At 34.4% G+C, this 13,264-nt stretch overlaps 1 protein-coding gene across 2 annotated transcripts in view; it reads left to right on the forward strand.

The window, feature by feature from the left end:
* Positions 1-13,264, forward strand: part of Crag (DENN domain-containing protein Crag) — a 718,705-nt gene that overhangs the window by 153,848 nt on the left and 551,593 nt on the right. For both annotated transcript variants that reach the window (XM_090406570.1, XM_090406571.1), the window contains exon 9: positions 6,599-6,654. In XM_090406570.1, the coding sequence (XP_090262696.1) occupies positions 6,599-6,654 (56 nt within the window). The remainder of the gene's footprint in view (positions 1-6,598; positions 6,655-13,264) is intronic.

Raw genomic sequence — 13,264 nt, forward strand, 5'->3', positions numbered from 1 at the left:
AGCAGTAAAATTTCATGGAAATTTTACGGCTTCTTAAAGGCAAAGTAGAATTGGTAGAACATAGAATCCATAAGGCATGAAAAGAAGCTTGGAGATCTCTTCCACAGATACCCCACCACAAGAAGCTGAGTTGCCTTTAAACTTGCTCATGCATGATAAACCCACAGAGCCAAAACACTTCGATCCAGTTTACCTCTTCTATAACATGGTTCTTCAACCAATGCCTGAAGTCCAGAACAAAATCCAGAAAATGAAGGGCAGATATACCATTCATGTACTTTAGTTTTTGTAACAATAATAGATGTACATTCATTGATCTAAAAGTAATCGCTGATACACTAGGGGATTGCTTTGCCAAAATTTTGGCAATATCTTGTTATACCTCAAGTTTCTTGTCCTAAAAAAATATAGCAGAAAAACATCAAATTCTTCTCTTTCTTGAAACAGCCCTAGAGAAACTGAAAGCTGATTTGTGTCAATGTTGACTAAGTGCCCTAGAATCAGATGGCATCCGTTATATGGTCAAACATCCCTCATTGTCTATTGATCAGCTGCTCTATCTTTACAACAGTTCCTTACCAGTTGAATCCTTACCTGTTCTGCAGGCAGGTAAGGATTCAACAAATGATCATCTAGTTCTGACCAGATGCAAAAGCAGTTTTTCCCAAAACCTTGGGAAAAACTGGTTTTGTGGTTTCTAGAAAAAGTAACCTTTTTTTTTAAGATGTATCCTGACTTGATACATATATAATTAAATACATATAAAAATTATTCAACATTGCAACATTTTATCAGGCTGGAAACATCCATTAGGATGCTTTTTTAATACACAACTAACTTAGTATTTGTTTTCTTGGTCTTGGAGAAAGCATATGTCACAGCTTCAAGCATATGTGTGCACAACTTTGGAATTTCCTTTTTTGACCAAATCTGCCAGTTTTTTGTGCCCCCCCCCCCTTCTTTAAGAGGAGGCACTACTACAAGGCTTTGTGTTAAGTGTCATGCTATTTGTTGTCAAACTTTCAATTAATTAAAAAAAAAAACTTCCTGAAACTCTAAGCACTGTCTTCTTGCGTTGATGAGTTTATGATCTTTTGACATTTGCAAAAAAAGCCATTACATCTTTCTGTTTGGAACATCTGCATATTGATTTTTCACCACAGATTGTTTGCATGTATTTTTGCAAAACATTCCTCATCCTGATCCAAAATTAAGACTAATATAAATGATAGACCCACTTGTGATAGAAGCAAAGTTTCCTCCCTGTATGGAAACTGACATAGGTGTCCTAGAACAATGAACATCCTTTACAGCCTCTCTCACCTCTTGAGGTGCAACAGTGTTCATAGCTACACCTATACTGAGTACTTAAGACTTGATTATAGGTCTCTAGTCTATGTATCTACAAGTGCTAGTACATTTTGGTAGTTGGATCTTATTGACCATCAAGGAATTAGAACTATAGTTGATGCATTTTGAACATCACCTAATTGTTAGTCTTTAGGTTAAAGTAAATGAACCATTACTCTTCTTTTGACAGCAACAGCTGCCTTTGCAGTATGCATTTAAAATGTAATTCCTGTCAGAGCATCCCACATGAACAAGTTTTTTTTTTTTTTTAATCCACATTAGCCAAACTGATAATGTCAGGCTGCCATATACATAACATTAGACAATACTGCAAGCATGCCACAAAATATCTTTCCACCGTTACATGCCCACAGTCTGTCATGTAGTTTTTTTGTCGGCCATTTAAGGAAACACTACACCCTATCTTCTAACATCTAATCTTTGCCTTCTCACATTACACAGCATTAGCTTACATAGCATTATCTGCCTGGATACCTACTAACACTGTGAGGATAAGCTTGCAGTTTTAGGATTTGCCAACCAAAATTGTGTTCTCTATTGCCTTAAACCAAAAGATAATGAAATTCATGCTGGCAGTAGTAGAAAAGTCTTCTACTGGAACAAGCTAATGCAGCATTAGCAGAAATCAGGATAAGCACCATTAATGTAAGAATTACATTAATGGTGATTAGGGAAAGGAGCAGCTTTATAGCATTCGATACCAAGTAAAAATAATCTTCTCTAATGGCAGGCATTTTCGTATAGAGACAGAGATGAGTAGACATCAAATGAGGATTAGGATAATGAGACTTATTTGCCTATGGTTCCACAAAAGATTTTATTAAGGAAGAAGTGTGATCTGGCAAAGTTCCAGTAGGAATCATACTGATTCTTTGCTAGTTTTTTCAGTCATTAAAGAAAGGCAGTCGGCATTAATTGGAGATCTAAACAGGAGAGTTTGAAATGAATACTAGATGTATAAAAATTCTTTGAGAAGAGGCAAAACTGATAATAATGGCAAAGTACCAGCAGGATTCCTATTCAGAGTGTCAGTCATTACTAATATAAGTCATCACTGTGTTCTTACATATAGATGTGCACAAGTTCATGTGGAGAGAAGAAATAAGTTATTGATGATAGTGATATCTTAATGTTTATTCAAGACATGAGTCTACAGAGGATTTGAAATCAGGTTGGGGATGGGGAGAGGAATCACCATTTAGTAGCAGGATAAAGAGAATTTCGTACTGAAAAAATATATATATGTAAGACAGTTTTCAGCCAGTCACCTTTCAGAGGTGAACTAAACTTAAACATGCAAATGTTATTTAAGAAAAAAAATGAGTTTGAAAACAATCAGACCTTCAAAGGGAACCATGTGACAAAGTCATTTTGCATGGATAGAAAAATAAGATCCCCATGATAGACTCAAGACATTAAACAGGCTGTCATGCAAAAAAAGATTGTTTCAAAAATTCTTAGCAAGAAATTCAGCACATGAAATACAAAGAACAAGTAAGAAAGCAAAGCAGTATGTAAAAGTAGTTGAAAAGAAGTCAAAGGAAGACTTCAGTTAGAATATGAAAAGTAATTATCAGGAAGATGGCAAAATGTTCTGGAGGCTCTTGATAAAGTTAAGAAATGGATGAAAGAGTAGTATAAAAGGAATCGAATGAAAAGGTGACTTGAGTCTGGAGTAATTAATTTGAAATATTGCTAAATGAAAGAAGAAAATGACAGAATAGTTACAGAAAGCATTTAAGAGGAATGCTTTCAGGAGCACATGAGGTTGAAAAAGTCATCAAAATGTGGAAAGGCAGCTGAAGGGAATGATATCAGACATGCTCAAACATGGCCAGGATGTTATTGCTTAGAGGATTCAAATTCTGGATGATTGAATAAAGTTACATTTTTTTATGTGGCTTCCACCCATGAAAGATCTTTTTTGTAAAACTTATAGTACATTCATTCCATGGATGGGCTAAGTATTTTTCTATTTTTTTTTTTTTATTAATTTTACATATTTTTTGTGGTTTTTATTTATCTTTATCTTAAAAGTTATAATAAAGACAGTAAAAAGAAAATTTTGAAAATTACTTTAGATACCAAATGATTAGAACTTTTTCAAGCCACTTGTAGGCTTTCAGTAACTAGGCAGTGGTCTCACACCAGGCAATGAAATTCCTCTCCCACCTAATGACAATCAGGCATCTGTGCCCACAGTGGGATTTGAACCCACAGTCTCTTGTTTGGAGAGCAGATATGCCATTTGGATTACCAGACTGACACTGTAGCCATCATCATAGCACCCATTTCTTTAAAAAGAGAAATAAAACAATGTGAAATTACAGAGAAATTTCCCTACTGAGATTTATGCAGGCATACTTTAGCCAAATAGCAATTATCAGATCAGATTTTCTATTTAAGACAATAGTTGAAAAACATGATGTAACAAGGATCTGTATTTAGATCGTGACCCTAGCGTGGCATACCAGGATGCACTGTCTTTCTCTCTTATTCATCATCTGTATAGATCACATTATGAAGGAAAGTAACATTAAATCTGATATCAAAATTGGAGATGTTAATCTCAGTTACTTTATGCTGTTGATGTTATATTCCTGTTGTTGTTGTTATAAACAGGGTCTGAGTTTATAGGATTCATAAACTGAATTGAATAACTGCTATAACACATCTGGTAAAAATTAGCAATAATATTAAGAAAGACTATGAAAATAGACAGGAATGTTGAAAATGTGATCTTCATTCTGAAAAAGTAAGGTGATAGATATATAAATGTTTGCAATAAAAACTAAAGACAAATAGATTTACAGCCTCATGCCAATTTATTTGTCACATTTCTGTAATGTATGCTATTATTACTACTTTTTTGTTTATAGTTTATTTTTTACAATATTTTTAACTTTTCTCCTCACAGACCCCACCCCAAAGTACATGCAATATCAGAAATTTATATACTTTATGAACTTGCTGTGAATAATAGTTTAATTCCTTCAGGAATTAAACTGTTATTAATTATGCTCATTTAAGATCTCTCTCTCACACACACACACACACACACAGTTGAGATTAACACGTTCGTTGCCAAGCTGAAAAGTGGAATTTCGTGTGGTGGCCAAATTTTTTTTTACTTGACAGCGACGTCCACGCGGCAACGCGTGATCGGCCGAGCGGTGAGAACTCGCATCACGCGATATCGTGTGATTGGCAATGAATGTGTTGAAGACAAAAGATTGTCACAGTTTCACTTTCTTTAGTGACAGTGGTGGCATTACCAGCACTTGATAATATAAGGGAGGGACCCTTAAAAGATATTTGAAAATTGAGTTACTTGAATAAGAATTTCAAATTCCTGATATGTATCCTCTAGGGCAAGGTTTCTCAAACTTTTTCTATAACTAAACACTTAACAAATCCTGAAATTTTTACGGAACACCTTGGTTGTTTTGTAATGTATTAATTAAAAATTAATTGATAATTTAGCTGATTTTTATTATTAATTAATTAAATATCAATTAAAGTTTAATTTAATTGATGTTTTAATTAATTTAATTTATTTAATTAAAGCATCAATAAACCATCATCATTAAATTAATTTGTGCTGATTTTCATTGACATATCCTATTCTGATCACCAAATATATTTATAATATTATTATAAGTACGTTCGAGTGAATGCAGACTTTTTTTCCTGTGTGCTGGTAGTTTTCCCCTCCTTTTGTACATCTTGGAGATTTTTGTAGGCTTGAGGTGGATGACTCGCTATCTGTTCTGTCGCAAACACCTTCAATAAGAGATTTCTTAAGACCAAAATTAAACAAAGTGCCTTGTCTCTTATTCATATTAGAATTTAAATCCGTATTCCTATTACTTTTAAAAAAATCACGGCACTTCGGTTTCAGAACAAGCACTTACCCACTGCAATACAAACTTATGAAGAAAGTATTCAGCATTACTAGATCTGAGAACCAGATACAGACTACCTTGAGCTTCAATTTCAGTGGAAAAATTTTCTTAATACTTCCTTACTGATTGGTCACTGACATTTGCAACACAGATGTTATTTCGTTCAGTTTTGAGAACACACCCCCCATTGTTGTAATCGGCTTGCAGGCAATTTTTATGATCGGTCATGAATGGCAGTATTCTCTTTCCCGATTGTTGAAAGATTTCGATGTGTGAAAATTGATGATAATTCATGAATATTTCCATGTTTAAAAATATGCTGCTTGGTCACTGACATTTGCTACACAGATGTCATTTCCTTCAGTTTTGAGAACAGAGGTTATGCCACCATTGTTATAATCCGCTTGCAGGCAATTTTTATGACCTGTCATAAACAGTGGTATTCCCTTTCCCAAATGTTGAAAGATTTCGATGTGTGAAAATTAATGATACACAGATTTTATTAGGCGTTCTGGGTCTGAGCTTTTCGACATATTCACGAATATTATTCTCCTCAGAATATTTATACTATAAAGTATTTATTCATGAAAAATGCTTGGAAAACAAAAATGACAAATTCCAGAACTTCTCGCAGAACACCTATCCACCTTCCATGGAACACAGTTTGAGAAACCCTGCTCTAGGGATGTACACACTCATAACAACAGGGTAGTAATTTGTAGTTCCTTATTGCTGCAAGTAAAAAAAGAAAAAGAAAAAAACAGCAACAAGGAAATCATTTGAGCCTTGTTGACCAAGTTGGTAATTCTTCCACTTTCCAGTCATTAGGCTGCTTGTTGCATGATGTTTGGGAACACCTTTAGGTGGGAGCTAGGTGTCCTCTTCATTGTGAGACATTATCATGCTTATTGGAGATGTGAATTGGCTTCAAAGAAAAGTGTCATGTTTGGTTTTTTTAGAGCAGGTTTTGTGAATATCTAACCCACAGTACTAATGTATGATTATTTATAGCCTTTTGTGGTTGGTATTCATATTATTAAAAAAATGCTTATCATAACATCTGTTTATCGTAATTATAGTATTTTAACACAGTAGGTGAACTGCTGATTAGAAAACACACCAGGGATTATCTCAAAGGCAAAATCAATCAAATGTGAATGTTTTCAGTAGTTGGAGAATGTAATTCTGGTTTCTGTGTATGCACTCTCTGAAATTGAAGTAGATCAATATTTTTTAATCAGTATTTGAATAATTACTTCGGCTTTATCATTTAGTTATTTTTCTCGATAAATTGCTGAAATTAATCTTTTCATTTACTTTAGTTAGCAGATGATACAGTCTCTCTGGCTCAACCTGAAGATACTCCACTTCCTTTAAGGTAAATTTTGATCCTTATTTCGAATATATTTTTAAAATGAGAAAAATACATTTTCCAGGCTTTCCTGTCCCCAGATGTTCACACAGTTTATGCATAGGAAATTTTAACTGAAGAAGTATTTACAGCAAATTGCTATTATAGTAGCAAACACTTTTAAATATTCTACCAAAACGTATTCTCTATAGGTGCAGAAACATTTCTGTGTACCATGAGAAGGTGTCTGCAAAAATGGAAAGAATCATGTGAAGTTATGCTTTTTATATACAGTACAGGTTTTACAAAGGTGCATAGTGTGTGTTCGTGCATACGTAATTAAAAAGGAGCATGTAATATTTCTGTAGCAAACACACACCACTATAAGAAAGTTGCTCACTATAACTATTGAAAAGTGCTTACCATAGGCACTCTGCTGTTCTGAAAAAAATCACTACAGCAAATTGTCATATAACAAACTGTCCCTACAGAAGTCATTATCCATATACAAGTAGTAAAACAGTGTATGACTATTAAAATACACTGGATCAGAGATAGATGTAGAAGCAATTGATGTGAAGTCAGTAGTTTATATACAAGTAGTCTAGTCGTGAAGATGCTTCACATGCAAACTTTGTTTGCTTACAGTTGGCTAAAGGATTAAACAAGAATATGATTTCTTGGAGTATAACTTGTAACCAAGTGAAAAAAACTTTATATAGAACTATTTCTTGTTCAGAGTATTTTAATCATAAGGTGATGTACCATTTTATTTATGTTTGGATAATATGACTTCTGCATTCATTCAATTTTGGTATCCTTCTGGGTCTAGTTTCCATTGATGAGACCTCAGTAAAGGTCAGACTCTTCTGGGTATGGTTTTCACTGATAACACCTCAGATTTTGGCAAGATAAGTACTTTGGTTTTCTTTCCTTTGTTTTTCACTTTGATATTTTAATTTTATTTTACTGGTGCTAGTAGTAGTGGTTTTTGTCTCCACTAGTACTGTTTTTTTTTTTTCAAAGTAACTATTAAGATCGCTGATAGTGCAATTAACATCTACATTATGGGATTACTTTTGGCTGTATCATGGCCGCCATTTTATAGTAGCCTGACTATTGCATTTGCTGGTGGTGTAGAATTGTTTCTATATCATGGGATTATTTAATTTTCATTCTTACAACTGAAAGTTTTTTTTTTCTCTTATAGTCAATTGCAGAGGTTTTTTTCTGAGATAATGGTACCAATTCCTCCAAGAGTGCAAACTCTAGGAATTGGAATTCTTGGATGGGAAGAAGCGAGACAGATGACTAAGGTTTTAAAAGAGATAGTTGGGGCTGGTAAGATTTATTCTTTCATGCCCGTATGGTGGAGAGAAATATTTAATTGTAGTTAAAAATGTGGAAACAAGGGATAAACTATTACATGTTTTTACATTTGAAGGTAGCTCAGTAATTCCTGTAATGGTGGGAAGTCAGGTTAAAACAGTAAAAATTTGAGATAATTCCAATGGAATATATAGAGAACAATAATGAAATTCTTATTCAGACATTATCGAAATGGGGTAAAATCATTAACACATGAAAGGGTATATCTGGTGAAGATCCAAACTGGTTTTGTGTTGAGGTCACCTTCATAGTGGATATGAAGATGCTCACACCAAATTTTGTCAACATCAGTAAATTATGGTTAACTATTCCCAGAGTACAGAGGCAGTATCTGCATCGTTCATATGATCACTTGGGTGGCAACTGCCACAAATGTCTCAACTGTATAGAGATCAGACATATCACTAATCAGTGTCTCACACCCAGTCAGTAATGTGGAAGTTTTGAACATCGCATTGACACCTGTTTTTTCAGAACATTCACAGAAAAAGTTGGGGCTCTGGTAGAGGCATAAAAAGCTTTCCTGGATCTTCCAGGAACAAACAAACAAACAAACTATACTTGGTAAAATCACAAAGTGTGACCAAATCAGCCAGAAATTAGTCTCAAAATTCCAGAACTGCAGGAGCCACTTTTCCATTCAAATATGGTTGAAATAATGTTAGTTGAAATTATCAATAATGAACCTAATATAATAACTGAACAGATACAAGATGAAATGCAAACAAATGAAACTGTTATACAAGGAGAAACTGGAGAAGAAACATAAAAGCAAGTAAGACAGCTGAAAGAACTTAATATGCAGACAACATCATCAAAAAGAGAAGCTGAATTAATAAAATAAATTGAGGATAAACTAAAAAAAAACAACTTAAAATACATTAAAAAAGGAACTAAATCTAAAAGAAAAAGAAATAATAAAAAATGTAAAGGTGGAGAAACTTGTGGATATTGAAATGAAGAATCTTCAAGATCAGAAGAGTTTATGGACTATAATAAACCATCTCATGCTAATAAAAAGAAAGCAAGAGATACAATTAAAGAAAAATAATAAAGTTTACTGATTCATAGTTTTCTCAGTACAGTTATCATCTATGCAAAAGGAAAATAACTAGCTTTCAAATCAAGAATGATAGGCATGAAATTGAAATAATGAAAAGCAACTGTAAAAAAACTGAAACCAATTTACAAGAGGCATTCTATACAATTGCTCCTTCACAGATTGATGGAGTTTCATTCATAATCTAGAAGTTAGACTTACCAGTGACACTTCACTAATCATATCATCTCCTTTCAAAATTGCCTCATTATGTGTATGAGGATTCCACAGGCAAGTTAAGCAAGAGCTATATGGAAACTTATGCTATGCCGTAACATCAGGTTTTTGTTTCTCTAAGAAACATACTTCTGCAGATATAAAGATATAAAAACTTTAACGAATAAATATCCACTTCTTATTGGAGCTTTGGAAGATTTAACAGGACTAGAGTAGGCGTTCTTATTCTTCCCCATCCCCCCTCCTTTGATCATTCTGTAATATCCAAAGGGATGCAGAAGGGAGAATCGTAACAATAGACTGGAAATACTCATCATCATCAAATTCCTCACATGTACCCTCAAGGGGGGGGGGGGGGTACATGTGAGGAATTTGATATGATATGAATGTGAGGTACAGGATATGATAGTACTACATGAAAAATTTACATCATTACTACTTCCTATCTACAAATTTCATCCAAATCAGTCTGTTACTTATCAAGATGCCAACATTATCAGATCTTATATTTCTATCATCTAAGGCACTTTGTACCGTATCAATCCACCTAATTCTTGGTCTTCCTCTGGGTTGTTTTCCTGCCAGCCTGGCAGAGAACACTTGTTTTGCTAATATTTCCTTGCCCATTCTGTTTAAGTGACCATACCACCTGAGATTAGCTCTGCTAACACATTCCTGGATGCTGTCAATGTCAAGTTCTTTCCTGATATCCTTGTTTTTAATATGATATTGCCATATGATATGGATGAAATAATGTTAGTTGAAATTATCAATAATTAACCTAATATAATAACTGAACAGATACAAGATGAAATGCAAACAAATGAAACTGTTATACAAGGAGAAACTGGAGAAGAAACATAAAAGCAAGTAAGATGTCATCTGTTCATGCCTCTAATCTTTCTCAAGACTCTCATATCTGTGGTCTCTAGTCTTTGGTCAAGTGTTTTACTTCTGATCCATCTCTCAGATCCATAAGTTAAAACTGGTTTGAACACTGTCTTGTATACAGCTACTTTAGTGTTCTGACTAATTTCCCTCTTATTCCATATGAATTTATTCAATTGACTTCCTACCATACCAGCTTTGTTGATTCTGTTGTCTATTTCCATATTTAATTTACCATCTTCACTAAGAACAGCCTAAGTAGCTGAAATGTTTTACTTGTTCCACAGGTTCTCCATTCACAACACAGTTTACATTTTCAACAATTCTACCTATTTTCATTGTCTGTCTTTTTATTGCTGACCTTCATACCATATCTATTACAACAGTTATTCAATTTAGTCAGGGAATCTTGCAAACTTATAGCGGATTTATTTAGAAGTATAACATCGTCCGCATAAACCAAAGAGCATACATTAACATCTCCAATTCTGATAAAATGTTTAATTCCACTTTCCTTCATAATGTGATCCATATAGATAATGAATAACAGAGGGGATAATGTACATCTTTGTCTCACACCAGATTTAACATTAAACCATCTTCCTGTACTTTCTTCAATTCTAACTGCTGACTTGCAACTCAAATAAAGACTAAATATTGCTTGATATAATGCCCCATTGACACCATATAACTGTAGCGTATTGAATTGCTTCTCTATTGGCACCTTGTCATATGCCTTTTCCATATCGACAAAACTTAAATACAGATCTTTGTTATATTCCCATTCTTTCTCAACTATTTGTCGTAAAGTGAAGATCTGATCCTGATAGCCTCTGTTTGGCCTGAATCCAGCTTGTTCTTCACTAAGCTTTTCTTCCACAATTCTTCTCAACTGTTTCTCACGTATGCTGCCATAAATCTTGCCAGGAACACTCAGTAGGGAAATACCTCTGTAATTCTCACATTTAGTTTTATTTCCCTTTTTATATGTGGGTACTATTAGAGCTCTACTCCAATCATCAGGCATTCATCCCTCTGTCCAAACCTTCTGAACTATGTAGTGTAGCCACTGTAAGACTTTTATATCGCCATATTCAGCATTTCTGGTCGAATATCATGTACTCTTGCTGCCTTTCCACATTTCATGCCTTTGATGGCTTTTTCTACTTCAAGTATGGATATGTATTCCTGACTGTATGCCTGTTGAGTGTTTTTTACCACTATGCTATCACTGCTTGTTTCATTTAGCAATTTTTCGAAGTAATTACTCCATACTTCAAGGATATCTTTTTCTCCCGTTTTCATGTCACCTTTATCATCTCTAACTCCTTTTACAGCACTCTTTCCTCCATTTCTAAGCTTCTTCAACAACCTCCAGAATATCTAACCACCTTCTTGATATTTATTTTCTATGTCCTTGCCAAAGTCCTCCCATGAAAACTTTAGCTAGTTTTACAGAGTGTTTAGCTTTCTTACATTTGTCTCTGTATTCTCTAAGAGCACAAGCTGACTTATTTGCCAGGAACTTTTGATATGCTTCCTTCTTTAACTTCCTGTGTCTACCATGGAGTTCTGATTTTTCTATCCTTGCATACAACCTCACCACATGCCTCTCTGGCTGAATCAATCAGGGTTTTCTTCAAGGACTAAATAGTGATCACTTCCAGTTTCAAATTCTCTGTACACTCTAGTGTCCTGCACCAGGGAGAAAACATCACTATCAACAATAACATAGTTAATGAAACTTTTCTTATTACTTGCCTCTTCTCTCCATGTGAATATGTGAACATTTTTATGTTGGAACATTTGGTTAGTAATAATCAGTCCATGTCCTGTGTAGAAATCCAACAGGTATTTGCTATTATTATTAGCTTTGCTCTTTTCTCCAAATTTTCCCAAAATATTTTTGTATGTCTGACAATCATTTCCTACTCTGCTATTTAGATCCCCCAACAAGGACCGACTTTTCCTTTTTCATTGTATCAGTTGCTTTCTCTAAAGCTTCAAATTCCTCTCCTTCTTCCTTAGAAGAACTTTCTGTTGGACCATAGGCACAAATAAGTTTCATTGTCCAGTTCTCCATTCTGATATTTGCCCACATCAATCTACTTGAAATTGCCTGCCATTCAAGAAGATTTACCCTCGTATTTAGTGTTGAATACTATGGCTACTCGTTCTTTTCCTTGATTGTCTTGGATATGTTATAAGGTTTATAAATATGTATGCTCCATCCAGTGGAACAGTTACACAAAAAATCTTTCAGGAATTGCAGCCGTATTTATATGGTGCTCACTACATCACAGCATCTGGAGACAGGAATTGTATTGAAAACCCCACATGAGACAAAATAGGAGGACTCTCCAGGAAAAGTGGGATGTGCCCAGTTAAAAATATGTCTCGATAATATTCAACTAGTAGACATATGGAGGATTCACAGTTCTAATCTCCAGACTTAAACTTACATTAATCAAGGTATTTGTACCCATCTTGATGAAATTTATATCTTTTCTTTTCTTATAAATAGGATATAATATCTTGACATCAACATATCAGATCATAACCCAGTTATACTTAAATTCTGCGACAAGTAGAGATCAGTTCTGGACCATGGAGACTTCCACCAAATTTTCTGTTGATCTTTTCAACCAAATTCCAGACTCTCTGTTTAAACTGGAATAATGTTACCTTGAACTGGGATATGTGGTTAAAATTCAAACAAGCAGTAAAATAGAATATAATTGAATGTAGAAAGGAACAAGTTTTCCTGAAAAGAAAAAAGTTGAAAGACCTGTATAAAGAGAGATTCTGGTTCATAGCAAACCAGTGCAGTGGTATAAAATGTAGCAACAACATTAGAAACATTAACATGGAGAACCTGTGTAGCTCAGTGGATGTGGCTTTGCACACCACGGCGCTTAACCGCACGAAGGAAGACTTGCTTTCTAATCTAGTCGGTGACTAGAGGAAATTTTTCTAAGCCTTTTTTTGACTGGTTCCTGAGTTAGTCGATCTCTGGCACGGGCAAGCGGGTTTTTTGTCCTGTGAACTTAAGAAAATCGACCGTAGAACCCACATTATTTCAGA

The sequence above is a fragment of the Typopeltis vanoorti genome, chromosome 16, assembly GCF_054136105.1.
Source record: "Typopeltis vanoorti isolate ZY-2024b chromosome 16, IOZ_Tvanoo_1.0, whole genome shotgun sequence".
NCBI lineage: Eukaryota > Metazoa > Arthropoda > Arachnida > Uropygi > Thelyphonidae > Typopeltis > Typopeltis vanoorti.